At 51.6% G+C, this 14,012-nt stretch overlaps 1 protein-coding gene across 3 annotated transcripts in view; it reads left to right on the top strand.

Annotated features, from left to right (window-relative positions):
- Nucleotides 1–14,012, top strand: part of SLCO3A1 (solute carrier organic anion transporter family member 3A1) — a 301,035-nt gene that overhangs the window by 227,520 nt on the left and 59,503 nt on the right. For all 3 annotated transcript variants that reach the window (XM_078078924.1, XM_078078922.1, XM_078078923.1), the window contains exon 4: nt 5,919–6,182. In XM_078078924.1, the coding sequence (XP_077935050.1) occupies nt 5,919–6,182 (264 nt within the window). The remainder of the gene's footprint in view (nt 1–5,918; nt 6,183–14,012) is intronic.

A 14,012-nucleotide genomic window follows, 5' to 3' on the forward strand; every position in this document is an offset into this window, starting at 1 on the left:
GACCCTCCTGTATTTTTTCTTCACTGGTGAAGATAGAGGTCCTCCTTAGGGCTGTCCGACCTAGGAAAGCATGTCCTGAAGCCTGAATGGAAAGGGCCGGGCACACAGCAGAGAGCTGGGTAGGGGACTGGGGAGAGCCGTGATCTGGAACCTGAGGTGAGGCGGGCAAGGCAGAGCCCTTGTCTTGGGGCAGATGGAGGAGGGAATGTGCCCTGCACTGTGCAGCCTGGCCACAGATGAGGACACAGGATTGAAGGGGGGAGACCAGTGAGGAAGGCTGGTTGCAGTCTGTGTGTGGGGGGGAAGGCAGTCGGTTGTAGGAACAGGCCAGCTGTGGGGTGGGCAGACCCCACGGGCAGCTCCCCAGAAGGACTCTGCTGGCCTTGTTTAGACACTAGAATTCTGCCGCGGCTACTCTCCATCTGTGTTTGATCCCTGTGGGGCTCCCGTGGCCCCTCTTCTTAAGGGGAGATGCCTCTTGTAACAGCCCAGGGAAGGAGTGATGGTGCAGCCAGAAGCGCTTTCGGAGAATATCTTTGTAAGACTGAAACCGGTTGAGAACAGAACCTAGAAGAAAGGAGGACTTGGTAGCAGGAGTGTGCCCCAAAGCACTGAATCGACCGACCTTAACAGTGGGTTTATCAGAAGAAGATTGATAACTGACCGCTTATTAAAGCTGTATGTAGATGGTCTCATCTGAACTTCAGGACATTCCCCTTGGAGGTTGGGTCCTTCTGTCCTCCCACTTACCAGCTGAGCTGTTCTCATGCAGTGATTACGAGTTCAGAGTTCCGGTGCTGGAATCAGTACCCCTTCCAAGCTTTGTGATCCTGGGGGCCTTTCTCCACAAGGGTCTGTGCGTGGATGACATGAGTTAATCATGCCAAGCGCGTAGCATGGCTCCTGGTGTGTAGTAAGCACATGGTCAGCGACAGGTTCACTCCTTTCCACAGCGAGTAGGATTCAAAGCCCAAGCCTCCATCTGACTCCAAACCGGGCAGCTTGTGTCCCTGGAATTTCTCCAGGACTTTTGCCAGAAGGCTGCCCCCTTCCGTGGACAAAGGCCGTGCTGAGATGACCTAACCTCGTCAGCCCATCCGTATAGACTCATCCTCAGGCATGCACCAGCTGACCCCACTAGGGCTGCGTGGTGTTTGCCCCTGGAATAAGATGGGTCCATATGTTTGCTTCCTGAAAAGGTCAGCCAGCCAAGAGCTTCCTGCTCTGGGGCTAGCTGCGGGCTTCGTCAGAGTGCTTCGTGTTAAGACTAAATTAGCTCCACGGCCAGGATCCTGAACATTCCATGCTGCTGTCTACCCTTAGCCCCTCCCTGGCTCCAGTTTCTAATTTGGTCTGTAACTTAATGATACTCTTGGAATGCTTGAGTCCCATAGCAAAAGTTTCACAAAATAGGTTAGACAAATAGGTAAATGGACGGAAAAAAAAAAAAAAAAAGAGAGCCCATGGTACCACTTACACATTAGTGTGGCCTGGGAGTCACAAGTAAATATCCCCAATTTGCTTTGATTGGCCCCCTCTCACAGTCCTGGATATCCTCGTGGGTGGGTTGGTTGTTCGGTTAGTTTTAAACTGGTTTGACTCTGTTCCCAATGATTTTTTTCTTTCTTACCCACGATGGTGGCAGTCCTCAGAAATGGGAGAAAAATCTCAACCCCCTATGTTTACATGACCTTAAACAGAAGAAGCAAACGCTGCCAAAAGCTTGCTCGGCTTACCCAATAAAACCACAAAAACACTCTGAATGTTGGATTCCGAGACATGGCAGGGTTAGAAAAATGGATCTTGTAAAGCAGAAATCCTTCAAGCCTATACAGACAGTTCTGCAAAGGCAGGCCGGACTGTGCCTGTCTTATGGTGGCCAGACATCTCCATCATGGTGATGCTTTGCTCTACTTCCTCCACACCTGGAATGACAGGGCCGATGAGTGCCTGGTTGGTGTTAGCCAGCCCATCGGAGTCCCCTAACTGCGGGGTGCCATGCCTTTGTGAGCGTTGCTCCCTCAGCCTGGGATCCTGTCCCTACCCTGTTCTTTTCAATGTGTTTTTGTCCTTCATGGTTGCAGTTTGATTGACAGTTAGGTACATCTAAGTAAATGAGACACGCGGGTACTTCTCAGTTTTGTTCTGGGCATCTTACTGACTACAGTCTTCACGAAAAAGCTGAAACTGCAGTAATTTTTTAAGATCAAGATACTACCTAGAGCCACGTCGAAAGAAAAGTAACGAGGTTTTCACCCCATCCCCCACCTGTACCTGAAACAACACGTTCATGACTCCAAGCCTGCCCAGGATCACTGTTCTTGAAGAGCATGACTTTTTATTTCCTAAGCCTTTGGTAGTAGTCAGGGTAGGCTCAGTTCTGCTGCAGTAGCAAACACCTCCAAAATCTTAGTCGCTGAGAATAACAACTAAAGGTTTGTTCCTTGCTTATACACGCAGCACAGGTCAGCAGTGACATTTTGTTCATCGTAGTCTCTCAGGGACCATCTTAGGAGGATTTCACATGCTTCCATGATCAGCTGGGGCAAAAGAGCGTGACACGTATCCGACCACTCACACTTCAGTGGCAAAGTTCTGTGGCGTGTGGCTATACCTAAGTTCACGGTGAGGGAGGGGTAATCCTTGTTCTCCGAAGAGGAGATCCAAATGAAGACATCAGTAACCTCGACCGCACCGTTCTTTGCTGGCCGACATAGAGAACTTTCCCTCAACATCAGTAGAACTAGAACATACCTGCTGACAGTGACGATTGCCAGGCAGGTGGGGAGGGATTTTCACCATCACTTCTGTGGAGGTGCCTTAGAAAAGAAAACTTCTCAGCCTGGGTTCAAGAATTAGTCATTTTCCTGAGAAGTGCCAAAATCAGGACTAAAACTCCACCCCCAAGCCAACCCTGACCTGAGGGCGGCATGCTCCAAAGCTGAGTGGTTTCTCCTCAGAACATTATTTCTCTCCATGCCACGGTGCTCTGGATGGTTGCAATGGAGAGGGGGAAAAAAAATCAATACTTCCAAAATGGTCAACTGTGATTTTCCTAGATCTATAAAATCCTGGCCCCCCTCTCCCTGCCCCCACCACACCTTGCTGCAGATCCCTCTCCCTCTCCTTGCCTGCACCACAGGCAGGCTTTGGTCTGACACAGGTCATGTGCTCTTCCCTGTCTTACAAATTACGAGCCAACGTTGGCTTTCCACACGCAGGCACATACCTACGGGGAGTGAGTTGACACGTTCACATAAACATCCGCCTCCCCACTGCAACCCCTCTCCCTGGGATGTTTCCTCGCATGTAGAAGAGAGTCACTAACTTCCTAACTAAAATATGACTCTCTACGTGCTACTAATTTTGTTTCCCCAAACAACTGCCAGGATTTCTCTCTCTCTTCTACTGGCTCACATCTGCCAGCTTTCAATTCCCCCTTTATGGAGCCCATCGACAATGGAGGGAGATACCACAGCTCCCGTTTATGTCTTTTGTTTTCATTCATTGCTTGGCAGCAGGTGAAGAAACAGTCAGTAACTGGAGAAAACATTCCTGCTCAGCTACCCGAGGCCATCTGACTTCCTTTTCTCTTCTCGTGTTTGCATAAAGATGCTTTCAAGATCACCTTGGGTTTTCTCGTGCTTTTTTCAAGCTTTCCCATACTCAAAAAAAAAAACCCCTATATCTTGAAATCTGCATTCATGTAAATATATACCTACAAGTAGATAGAAGAGCTACCATGTACAAAGAGCCTTTGTGTCAAGTGATCCTTGCTCGTTACCTCTTATCTTTGCACGCAGTCTTGGTGGATGTCACCTTTATTTTGCAAGTGATCAAAGTAAGGCTCAGAGAGGGTAAGTAGCTTGCCCAGCACCACATGCTACTAAGCAGCAGAGCCGGGATTCAACCCTCTGCCTGCCAAAGCTTATACTCTTTCTTCTCTGACGTGCAGCTGTGCAGAAGCATCTGGTTCATGGTAGTGCCCTAGATACTGCTGTTGGGTGGATATCAATGCCTCCAGGAGAGAGAGCACCGATGTTCCAAAGACCAACGGCAAAGTTGGTGATCTTAGGCCCATTGCACAAAGCACAGGAGTTAATCATCCACTCAGGGAGCCCAGAACAAAGCCTAGACAGTCCAGAAGGGCAGTGTAGCAAAGTGATAGGAGCCTGGCCCTTGGCATCTGAATGCCCGTCTTCCAGTCTTCAACTCTGTGAACTTGGGCAAGGTATCTACACTTTCTTTTTTTTTTTTTTTTTTTTTTTAAGATTTTATTTATTTATTTGAGGGAGAGAGAGAGCATGAGCAGGGGGAGTGGCAAAGGCAGAGGGAGAAGCAGGCTCCCTGCTGAGCAAGCAGCCCAACACGGGACTCGATCCCAGGACCCTGGGATCATGACCTGAGCCGAAGGCAGATGCCTAACTGACTGAGCCACCCAGGCGCCCCAGTACCTATATTTCCTAAGCCTCGATTTTTCTATCTATATAAGATTGGGATAATAAAAGACTCTACCTTGTAGGGTTGTGGGGAGGGTTGACCAGAACAGTTAAGAATATACTCTGCATACAAACAATGAATCATGGAACACAACATCAAAAACTAATGATGTAATGTATGGTGATTAACATAACAATAAAAAATTAAGAAAAAAAAAGAATATACTCTGCTTAATGCCCAGTGCAGAGTAAGCACTCAGTGAATGATGGCTGGGCTCTTTATTAGTGGTAGCTGAAGAGTCTTCAGGGAGAACATTTTACAAATGGTGAAGTGCTGGTCTGGTGTCTGTGGTCATTTCTCTTCCCAAGCCTGTCCATCCATCTGGTCCAGGGCTGTAGTCCTGTTAGTTCTTAGCTCATATGCCCTGCTCCCATGTCCAAGAATGTCCCTCTGTGGTCCAGAGGTATGGGATTATCATCAAGGAGACATTTCTAAGCAGCTCATCTGAGAGTGCTCTATGAAGGGTAGTTGTAGAGAAAGACAAAAAAAAAAAAATCTACCAGGCGGTAGGCTGTAGTTTATGTCTTCATGACTTCAGCTGGTAAATCAAAGAAATAATAGCACAAGACAGCCAAACCACATGCACGCTGCCTTTAAGCATTAAGTTGGCTGCAAAGCTTTCTAATAAAGGACTGCCCCAAACCACAGGCCACCACCAAGATTTGAATTAACCTACCCACTAGCAGTTTGGAAACGGGATCCTAGCCGTAAACATGAAGCTAACAGTGTTTAAATACTCAAGCATATGCCAGGGACTATTCTGAGCACGTCATATCTGGTGTGGCTCATTGGATCCTCCCCCCAAACTCCAGAAGGTGCTGTCACCGTCCTCATGGTCCTACAGGTCAGTCAGCGAGGCATGGAGAGTTCAGATCACTAGGCTGGGGTCCCACAGTGAGAAGTGGCAGGATTTCACTCCAGGTATCCCAGCTCTTGACTTCATTCTATGCTGTCCCTTACAATCTGTGAACCTGATTTGAGACCGGGAGTGGGGTGTTGAATGGGATCGCCGAGTAGCTGCTTTTTGAGGGGTGCGAGTGAGTACCCCACAGTAAAAAATAGACCTTGTGCTTCATCAGCGCACCCCAGGCAGCTCTACCGAGCCCATCAGTTCCAGCCTTAATTCCAAGGGTGTCTGGCTTCTCGCTGTTTTTGTTTAGACTGATACAAACACAAGGTAGACAAGAAAATTAAGGAGGGAAAGCAATCAGCCTTTGGCTTCGGGAGAAACAGGAGCACTGATGTGAACAAAAGGCTGCCTTTTGAAGCGTCCAGCCCCCCTACTCCCTCCCCTGCCTCTCTCCCACCCCGAGGCTGTGTCCAGAGCGCTCTCCTGTCTGTGCACCTGACTCAGACCCTCAGCCATATCCCGGCCCGGCTGTGTCCTCTCCTCCTGACTGTGCTCTTTCCCATTGCAGGTAACCTGGACATCACTCCGGACGACCCCCGCTGGATCGGAGCCTGGTGGGGCGGCTTTCTGCTCTGCGGTGCCTTACTCTTCTTCTCTTCCCTCTTGATGTTCGGGTTTCCACAGTCTCTGCCCCCACACTCAGACCCTGCCATGGAGAGCGAGCAGGCCATGCTCCCCGAAAGAGAATATGAGAGACCCAAGCCCAGCAACGGGGTCCTGAGGCACCCCCTGGAGCCGGACAGCAGCGCCTCCTGCTTCCAGCAGTTGAAAGGTAAAGGCGCCTCGAATGTGGGTGGCCAGAGCAACGGAGGAGGGCTCGTCTAGGCCGGTGGGGGAATGGGGGACACTCAGGACTGGGTGCTGGGGGCTTGAGGTACAACCACACTTGTTTTGCATGGTTTGCCTTCTCTGGCCCGATGCTTAACGTTAGCCCTGAGAAGGAAATGACCTGATGCTCAAAATAAAAGCAGAGTAGCTACCACTCAGCGAAGGGGCAGCAGACCAATCTCCCCAGCAGAGACGCCGGTGCTTACCAAAGTGCCTGATGCATAATAAGTAGACATGTCTGTAGAAGGAAGGTTCTAGACATCTCGTGGAGCCCTTGGACTCTTTCTGACCACCACGTACAAGTGCATTGTAGCAGGAAAGGACTTGAGAAGCAGGGCTTCCTTTGCCTGATTTGGGCATTCTTCAAAAGCCACATCCAGGGGTGCCTGGGTGGCTCAGTCGTTAAGCGTCTGCCTTCGGCTCAGGTCATGATCCCGGGGTCCTGGGATCGAGCTCCACATCGGGCTCCCTGCTCTGCGGGAAGCCTGCTTCTCCCTCTCCCTCTGCCCCTGCTTGTGTTCTCTCTCGCGCTGTGTCTCTCTGTCAAATAAATAAATAAAATCTTTAAAAAAAAAAAAAAAAAAAAAAAGCCACATCCAAAAGCGCATTTCCTTTGAATCGCTCTGTCCTTCCATCCCCTCCGTGTGAGACGTGTTTCTCTGGAAGGAAGTGTGAACTCTGTCTTAATAACAAAGTCACCCTTGAGAAGGTGGCCAAGCTCTCCCAGTCGTTTTTAAAAGAAACCGAACGCATCTTTTCTGACAAAATGGAGCGATCCGGAATGAGAATGAGAAGCATGCCCCCCACCCCGGCCCCCGGGGTTGTTTCCACATTTGGCAAAGCGTCTTCAAGGCAAACAGTGCTAGTGCGGCCTCGGGCCACTGGGTGTCTGTCCCAGCCCCCTCCCCACCGCAAGGTCTGTGCCACGCTCCTGAAGTCCCAGGACCCCTCCCGTGGGTCCCCCAAAGAACCTGCTGGCTTTTTGAAGTGGGCAGAGTGGCAAGGCCGGGGCCCTCCCCTCGGTGAGGCTGGGGCGGGAGGAAGGTGGATGGTCACCTGTTGGCAGGATCCGGGCGCACCTGTGAGCGGTGCCAGGCTGCCACGGGCCAGCTGAGAAACTGGGTGAAGGTCTCTTCGCCGAGCTTTTGTATGACGAGGAGCACTTCCTCCAGAGGAGCTCAGCACAGCCCCTGTGCTGCGGTCCCCACTCCGCTCTTCACTGGAACTGGGATCATTACCTTCTGCACGCTTCATTTCCACAAGTGTGCAGTTGTAATAGCGTTCCGAAGTCACAGTCAGGCCATGAGAATTAAAGCACGGCCCGCGGAAGACTCTGCTGATAGTGCCTGTTCATCGGGGAGGGATCGGAAGAACTTGTGTGAATTCCCAGAAGAGACTAATTAATACTCTAAGGTTATGTCTGAACCCATGTTCCGCGATCGTTTCTACCAAGGTAGAAATCTGGAACTGTCCGTGGAAGGTCTTCAGAATCGTCTAAGTTCCAGAATGCACGGGTAGAAGGCGGCCACCCACTCTGTGTCCGTGGGGGTTGCCTTGGCTTGGACCCCCAGGAGTCTGTGCTTAATAGAAGAGCCCCCTCCCGCCCCACACACCCCCAAACAGCCAGGCAGAGGGCCATGCTTACTGCTGTCCTAAAGCATAGGCAGCCGCACAGGGGGTCCCCATAACCAGATCTGCAGGAGTAAATGGGGCTGGCCCAAGTGGGCCTTGCGGGGGACACCCTGGACCAGAGCAGCGGCAGCCTTTCTGGGTCTTTCTTTGTCCCAGGATGATTGCAAGAGCTGCACCAGTAATCTCTTATCTTTCATCTCTGAGGATGCGAAGATGAAAAGATGTAATCGTGCCATCAAAGTACTCACCATCCAGTGTAGGGACAGACCAGCAAGCCGGCAGAGGCAGCCCAACGTGGAAGGGAGGTTATGGACGTATTGGAGGCAGGCGGCGGCGGGGGGGAGCCCGCGTCTTGGGTCAGAGGCTGAGGGATGTCACATCTTCAGAATTCTTGGGTGAGGATTCAGTTGCTTGTTAACTCCTTTGTTCAGCATGTACTGAGATCCTGCTAGGCTCTAGGGACTCAGTGGTAACCCAGGCAGCTTGTATCTGGAGCTAGTGCTGTAGCCGTGGGGGGCGGGGGGCCTCCAACAGGCAGAACTGGAGCAATGGCAGAGTGAGTGTTGGACGTGCCGCGGCTGAGCTGACAAGTGCACATTTGGGTAGACAGATCTGAGACTCGCTATAGGCCGTAACGACCGTAACTTTTGGCCTGTGTACATACATGGGCTCCACTTCTAATAATTAATGATTTTTAATTAGAATTAACAATTCCCAGAGGCAGTAGGTCTATTAATGGACCTAAAGAATGTCCCAGCAGGAAAGGAAGGCAATGTGTCTAGAAGAATCCCCAGGAGCCGGAATCCAGTGACGTGAGCTATTATGCTAATAAACACATTTTACATGCCCCAGCACATGGATTGGGGGGCGGGGCATGGTGGTTTACATCCTTCATTTTTCCACATGAGACCATGTTTTTGCCACATGGACATTTCCACCAAAAGCACCATGCAGTGTCACCGGGTGCTCCCAAACTCTTTCTCCGGTTTGCAGCCTTGAAGGCCCCCGTGGGTTCGAGGCAGTGCGCTGTACATTTATGGGTACAGATAAGCTGAGCAGTGTTGTATGTGGAGGAACATTGCTCTAAAAATATATATGTTTCAATTTCTCATCTGTTTCATTTGAGTTTGCAAATGGGTTTCTTCTTTGGCCATCAGTCCGTGTCCCCTGCCATGCTCCACAGATGGGGGAGGGCCCTGAGAAGAGCTGGTGTCGTGTGCCGAGCAGCTGTTCCATCCTCCTCCCTGCACCTCCCGGCACCGAGACAGTCTGCCCCCCTCCTGGGAGAGCAGTGGGGCGGTTCCGACCCAGCTCAGCCACTTCCTAATCTTGCAGCCTTGGCCGTGTTGCTTAGTTCCCCTTGGCTTTCACATATGCTGTCTGGTTAACATTATTACTTATTCCTGTTTATAGATGAGGAAACCAAGCTCTGGTGATCTAGGACTTGAGGCTTACTTTTCAGGGCACTGTCCCCAAAAACGAGTTCCCAAGCACTTCCCAAGCACCCTCCCACTGGGCCACTGGGTTTGAAGGTCTCCTTCCAACAAAGTTGGCCATCACTGGGTTTGCAACTCTTAGAAGAAGAAGAGAGACAGAAAGCCCAGAGTGGTGTTCTATAAGTGTAGAGAAGCCGTTACTTCTTGCACGGCCCAGAAGTCCCCATCTTGTAGGGACTGACACATAACTGTTTAACAAAGCAGGCAGCCGGCAAACAAATGCTTGGGTTTGTTAAACTCCAGTATCTTCCCGGGTGGGAGTCTGCAAACCCAAGACACATTTGTGCATCTTAGCTGTGCCACCAGATAGCTTTTTCTTTATGCCCTGGCTCTAAAACCCCTCTTTGCCAACCTTATTCTTCAAAGCATTTTGCTGATTCATGTCTCAGGACACACCCCACCCCCTCTCATCTCTCCTCTGTGTCTAGCACTGTGTCTTCTCCTCCTCTCCATGCCGTCGCTGTGCGGGGGAGGACAGCACCCATGTGGCCTCCAGAACCTAGACACTCAGAGTTTGCAGAACAGTTTGTAAAAGTCTAGACTCAGAGGAAGGAAGGAATTCGGGGGACTGTTATAGACAAATATACAGTATTATCACCAGCTAGTATGTTAAATCTCACGTCCATAGTTTGTGCTTTATTTGGAGATTGTCTCTGCTGTCACCTGCCCTAGACGGGCTTTGATGGTTGGGGTCCAGGGAGCTCCAGTAGCCATACTCTGTGCACCCTCCTCATCATGCTCTGTTTGGTTCCTTCAACCCATCAGGCACTCTCCTTTTTGTTCCGTTGTCGGCCTGGGACACCCTTCCTCTCTGGGTTCACTTCTGGGTTAGACTCGGTCCCCCCTTCCAAGGAGTCCCTCCCTGCAGCCCCCCTGTGCCCAGTGTTGGATTAGCTGCATTCCCCTGTCATCTACACAGCCCCTGCAAAGTACCTGTTACCCCGCCACCTGGTGGCTTCTCAGCTTGTCTGCCTCGGCCCAGACCTTGTGGGTTCTCCGAGGACAAAGCCTTCATGCATCTTTTTGTTTCCACTGCACAGCACGGTGCCAGCACGTAGGTGGGGGGTGGTTGAATGAACAAACGAGCGAACAAATGAATATTTTCTTGCCAGCGTGCACACGTGTGTACGCATACACACGCTAGCAGCGAACCTGTTTTCCACACACTGTTGTATTTAATCTACCCCCCCAACCCTATGAGGTATTGACACCATTTTACAGATAAGTAAACTGGGGCTTAGAGATTGAAAGGAAAGGTGTTTGGACCCTGGCAAGGGCCCCAGAGCCTGTTTTCTTCACCACAGCATTATGCTACATCTTGGGGCCATAAACGAACTTTCTTAAAGGAAAAGTGGGATCAGCAGGTGCTCGCTGACTTCAGCAGAGTGTACGTAAGTTCCAGCTGCTGCTTGCAACAGCATCGGTGTACCCTAAAACAGTGGGTCTTCTGGACGAGGCTGCAGGCTAAACGGGAGGGAGGAACCCACTCCCGGCAAGCGCTGGCACGTCCTGGCCCTCTGATGGGCTCTCTAGCTGGGATGAGTGGAACTGTTCCAGAGGTTTAAAATCTGCAGGGAGGGCCCTGCCTTTGATCACTGAAAAGAGAAGAGCAGTCAAAGCTGAGCACTCTTGTCTCTGTGCACTTCACGCTGACTGCCAAGTGGCCTCTTCATGTCCCAGAAAAAGCTGCATCGGGTGATAGCAGGGCAGAGCCAAGCCGGTGGGGCTTGGTTGGGGCTTCAGGCTCAGTCTTAAAAACCACCCGCAACATGTGGAGGATGGTTGACGAGTTCCCAAGCCCTTGCGGGGACCTCCCACTGAGCCCCCACAGTCCAGCTGATGAGCGAGTGGTACTCATCTCCATGCCAACCACTCAACACAGAGCTCGGGGTTAAACTGCATTTCTGGGTTGTCACCGCCGTGAAGGATGCAGCTGGGATGGGGCACTGCTCTCTGGACTCCGGATCCCGTCCTCTCTCTACCGTGTGTCCCTCGGATTCACTGGACTGGTAATGAACTGACTGAGGAGGAAAAGGGGAATCGGCCTGGGGCCGACTGAACCAAAACCCTTCCTGTGTTGGAGAAACAACCCCTCTCTCTGTTTCTCTTGCTCCCTTTCCATGGGAGGAAACGCAGTGCCCAGTTTCAGAGGACCTTCACTTGCAGGGGAGGTGAAATCTGCCCAGGTGGTTACCCTGTCCACCCTCCTCCCCTCCTGCCCTCTTCATGCCATCCATCCCTGGGTGATGTGGATTTTACCACCTGAATCTCTCTCCAGCCCACTCTGGTATTTCCTGCACTCCAGTCTGCCCTCACCCCGCCGGTCTGTTTGCACATGATGATGGCGTTAGAGCGTATCTGATCCTGGGGCCGCCTCCTGCTTAAAGGGGCAGAGGTGGAGCCTTCACGGGGCCTCCCAGTGGTGCTACTCTGCCCCTCCAGCCTCTTCTCACACCTTGCCACCCTGGCCCTCCACGTCAGCCTCACCTCCCCGGCTTCCTTCTAGCCCCTGGGTTCCCCAGGCTCCCTCGCTCCCAGGACTTTGCACTTGCTGTTCCCTCAGCTGGAATTCTGATCCCATCAGCAGGCATCAGCTCACAATCATGTCCCTAGGGACATTTCTCTGCCCACCCCCCCAAGGTGTTGCTCTCCGTATCACGGTCATGATGTTACCATCATGTGAGTGATGATTCACTGACTCCCTCCGTGCGCTTCACTCGGGCAGGGACTGCCTCTGTTTGCACTTCTGCTCTTGTCCATAGGTGCTCGGGATGTGTATGACAGGTGGAGGGATGTGCAGATCACTGGATGTGCACTGCCAAGCACAGTTTGCTGCTTTCCTTCAAGCTGTCCTCACCCCCAACCCCCTCCCAGAGTTTTGGCCTGGGTCTGACCATTCCGTGGACACAGGGTCAGCAGGAACTCCAGCTACGCTGAGTGCCACCGCTAGCCCCCAGGTGACCCGCCTGTGTAGGGGAGGGGCTGCTGGCCCAGTTGCTCAGGCTGAGTTGCACTGGTGACTCTGGGCTCTGTGAGTCCCCTGGCAGGTGTTTGGGTCTGGGCCAGGGTGCACACTCATCCCCACCGTTGTTCCTCTCGGAACCTGGCTCATGCCTCTAGCTTCTACAGCTCTGCCAGACCTCCTCCATCCTCTGCCAGCTAGCAGTCCATTTCTGCCACATTTTCCTTAATGATGGGCCTGTGCCTTTCAACATCAGGTTATCGTGAGGAGCCTGGCGATCTGAGAGCCTTCGTTCTGCAGGCTCGATGGCTGAGTGTTTTTTATCACGCCATTTGTCTTCAGAACTGCGCTCTCCCCATGTGTGGATTCCCCGTTAAAATCTTCTTTCCCCGTTAAAACCATCCGCCCTCCCAAATGCTTGGAACCCCGTGCCAGGCTGTGGGGTTCATATGCTGCCGTGCCGTGGGATTCATGTGTGTTAGTCCCCAGGACCAGTCTGGCCACTGGCATGTTCTTACCAGCGTTGGAGGACGACGTGCTGGGGCATTATGTCTGCGACCAGACCACAAGTGATTTCAGCAAAGCACCTGGGGACACGGGGGAGGGCCCCTCGCCCAATGCCTGGCACATCGTGGATACCCCAGGAGTGTTGTTTGGATGAACAAAGGAAAGAAACAACTAGAGGACAGCGTTTCCCTATGGGCGTTCTTGGAACAGGAGTCCTTGGAGATGCTCAGGGAAAAACAAATCAGTGGGGGGAGGGAGGAAGGGTCACATAGCCAAATGAGCTTGAGGAAATGTCTCTATACTGTGTGACCCTCTTGGAGACCCGTATGGTATATTAGAGTATTAAAAGCCCTTGGAAGGCCAGCTCTATGGAAAGTTGGCTGGCATTGTTTTACTCCATGTGATCCCAGAACTTTCTTGTTCATGTGAACTCTTCGGGCATTTAGGAATTGTTGCTAGAATGCAGGATAGAAGGTGGTGAGGATCACAGGAGGTTCAGAGGGATGTACTGAGTCCACAGGGAGGCCTTGAAGACAGGTTCTTGAAGCATGTAGCATTTCAGCCCCATCTGGAAGGATGAGCAGGATCCCCATGGATGGAGGGAGGAGAAGGGCTTCCGGGCTGGGGGGCAGGTGTGACCAGAGGCAGGGGACAGAAATGCCCACGGTGTGGGTGGGAGAGAGGTGTCTGGTTTGGGGGAACAGGATTTAGGAAATTTCGTGGCAGAGGCTGGCTGGTGTCCATGCCTGCACCCAACAGAGTTCCTGGCACTTGAGGTCACCCAGTAAGACTTTGGTAAAATTATGAATGAATTACGGAGGGCTTTTGCATTGCTCTTCTAAAGTGTGTGGACTTTATGAGTCATTGTTTTCCAACTAGGGTTTTGAGTCAACATCACCCAGGAGGTTTCTTGAAACACACCCACTTGGGTCACACCCCTGAAAATGCTGATTCCATGAGTCTAGTGGGGAAGAGGGAGGTGGTCCAGGCACCTGGATGTCTTTAAAGTTCCGAGGCGATTCTAAGTGAACCCCTAGTTGAAAATATGAGAGGGGGTGGGAGTCCTTCGGGGGGTTTCCATCAAAGCTGTTTCTGCAACAGTTGCCCATAAGATAAAATGTGGAGAGGAGACCCACTCACGAAATAAGCTTAGGACAGTCTGTGATGTGGCCCATTT

The sequence above is a fragment of the Halichoerus grypus genome, chromosome 8 (genome assembly GCF_964656455.1).
Source record: "Halichoerus grypus chromosome 8, mHalGry1.hap1.1, whole genome shotgun sequence".
Taxonomy (NCBI): domain Eukaryota; kingdom Metazoa; phylum Chordata; class Mammalia; order Carnivora; family Phocidae; genus Halichoerus; species Halichoerus grypus.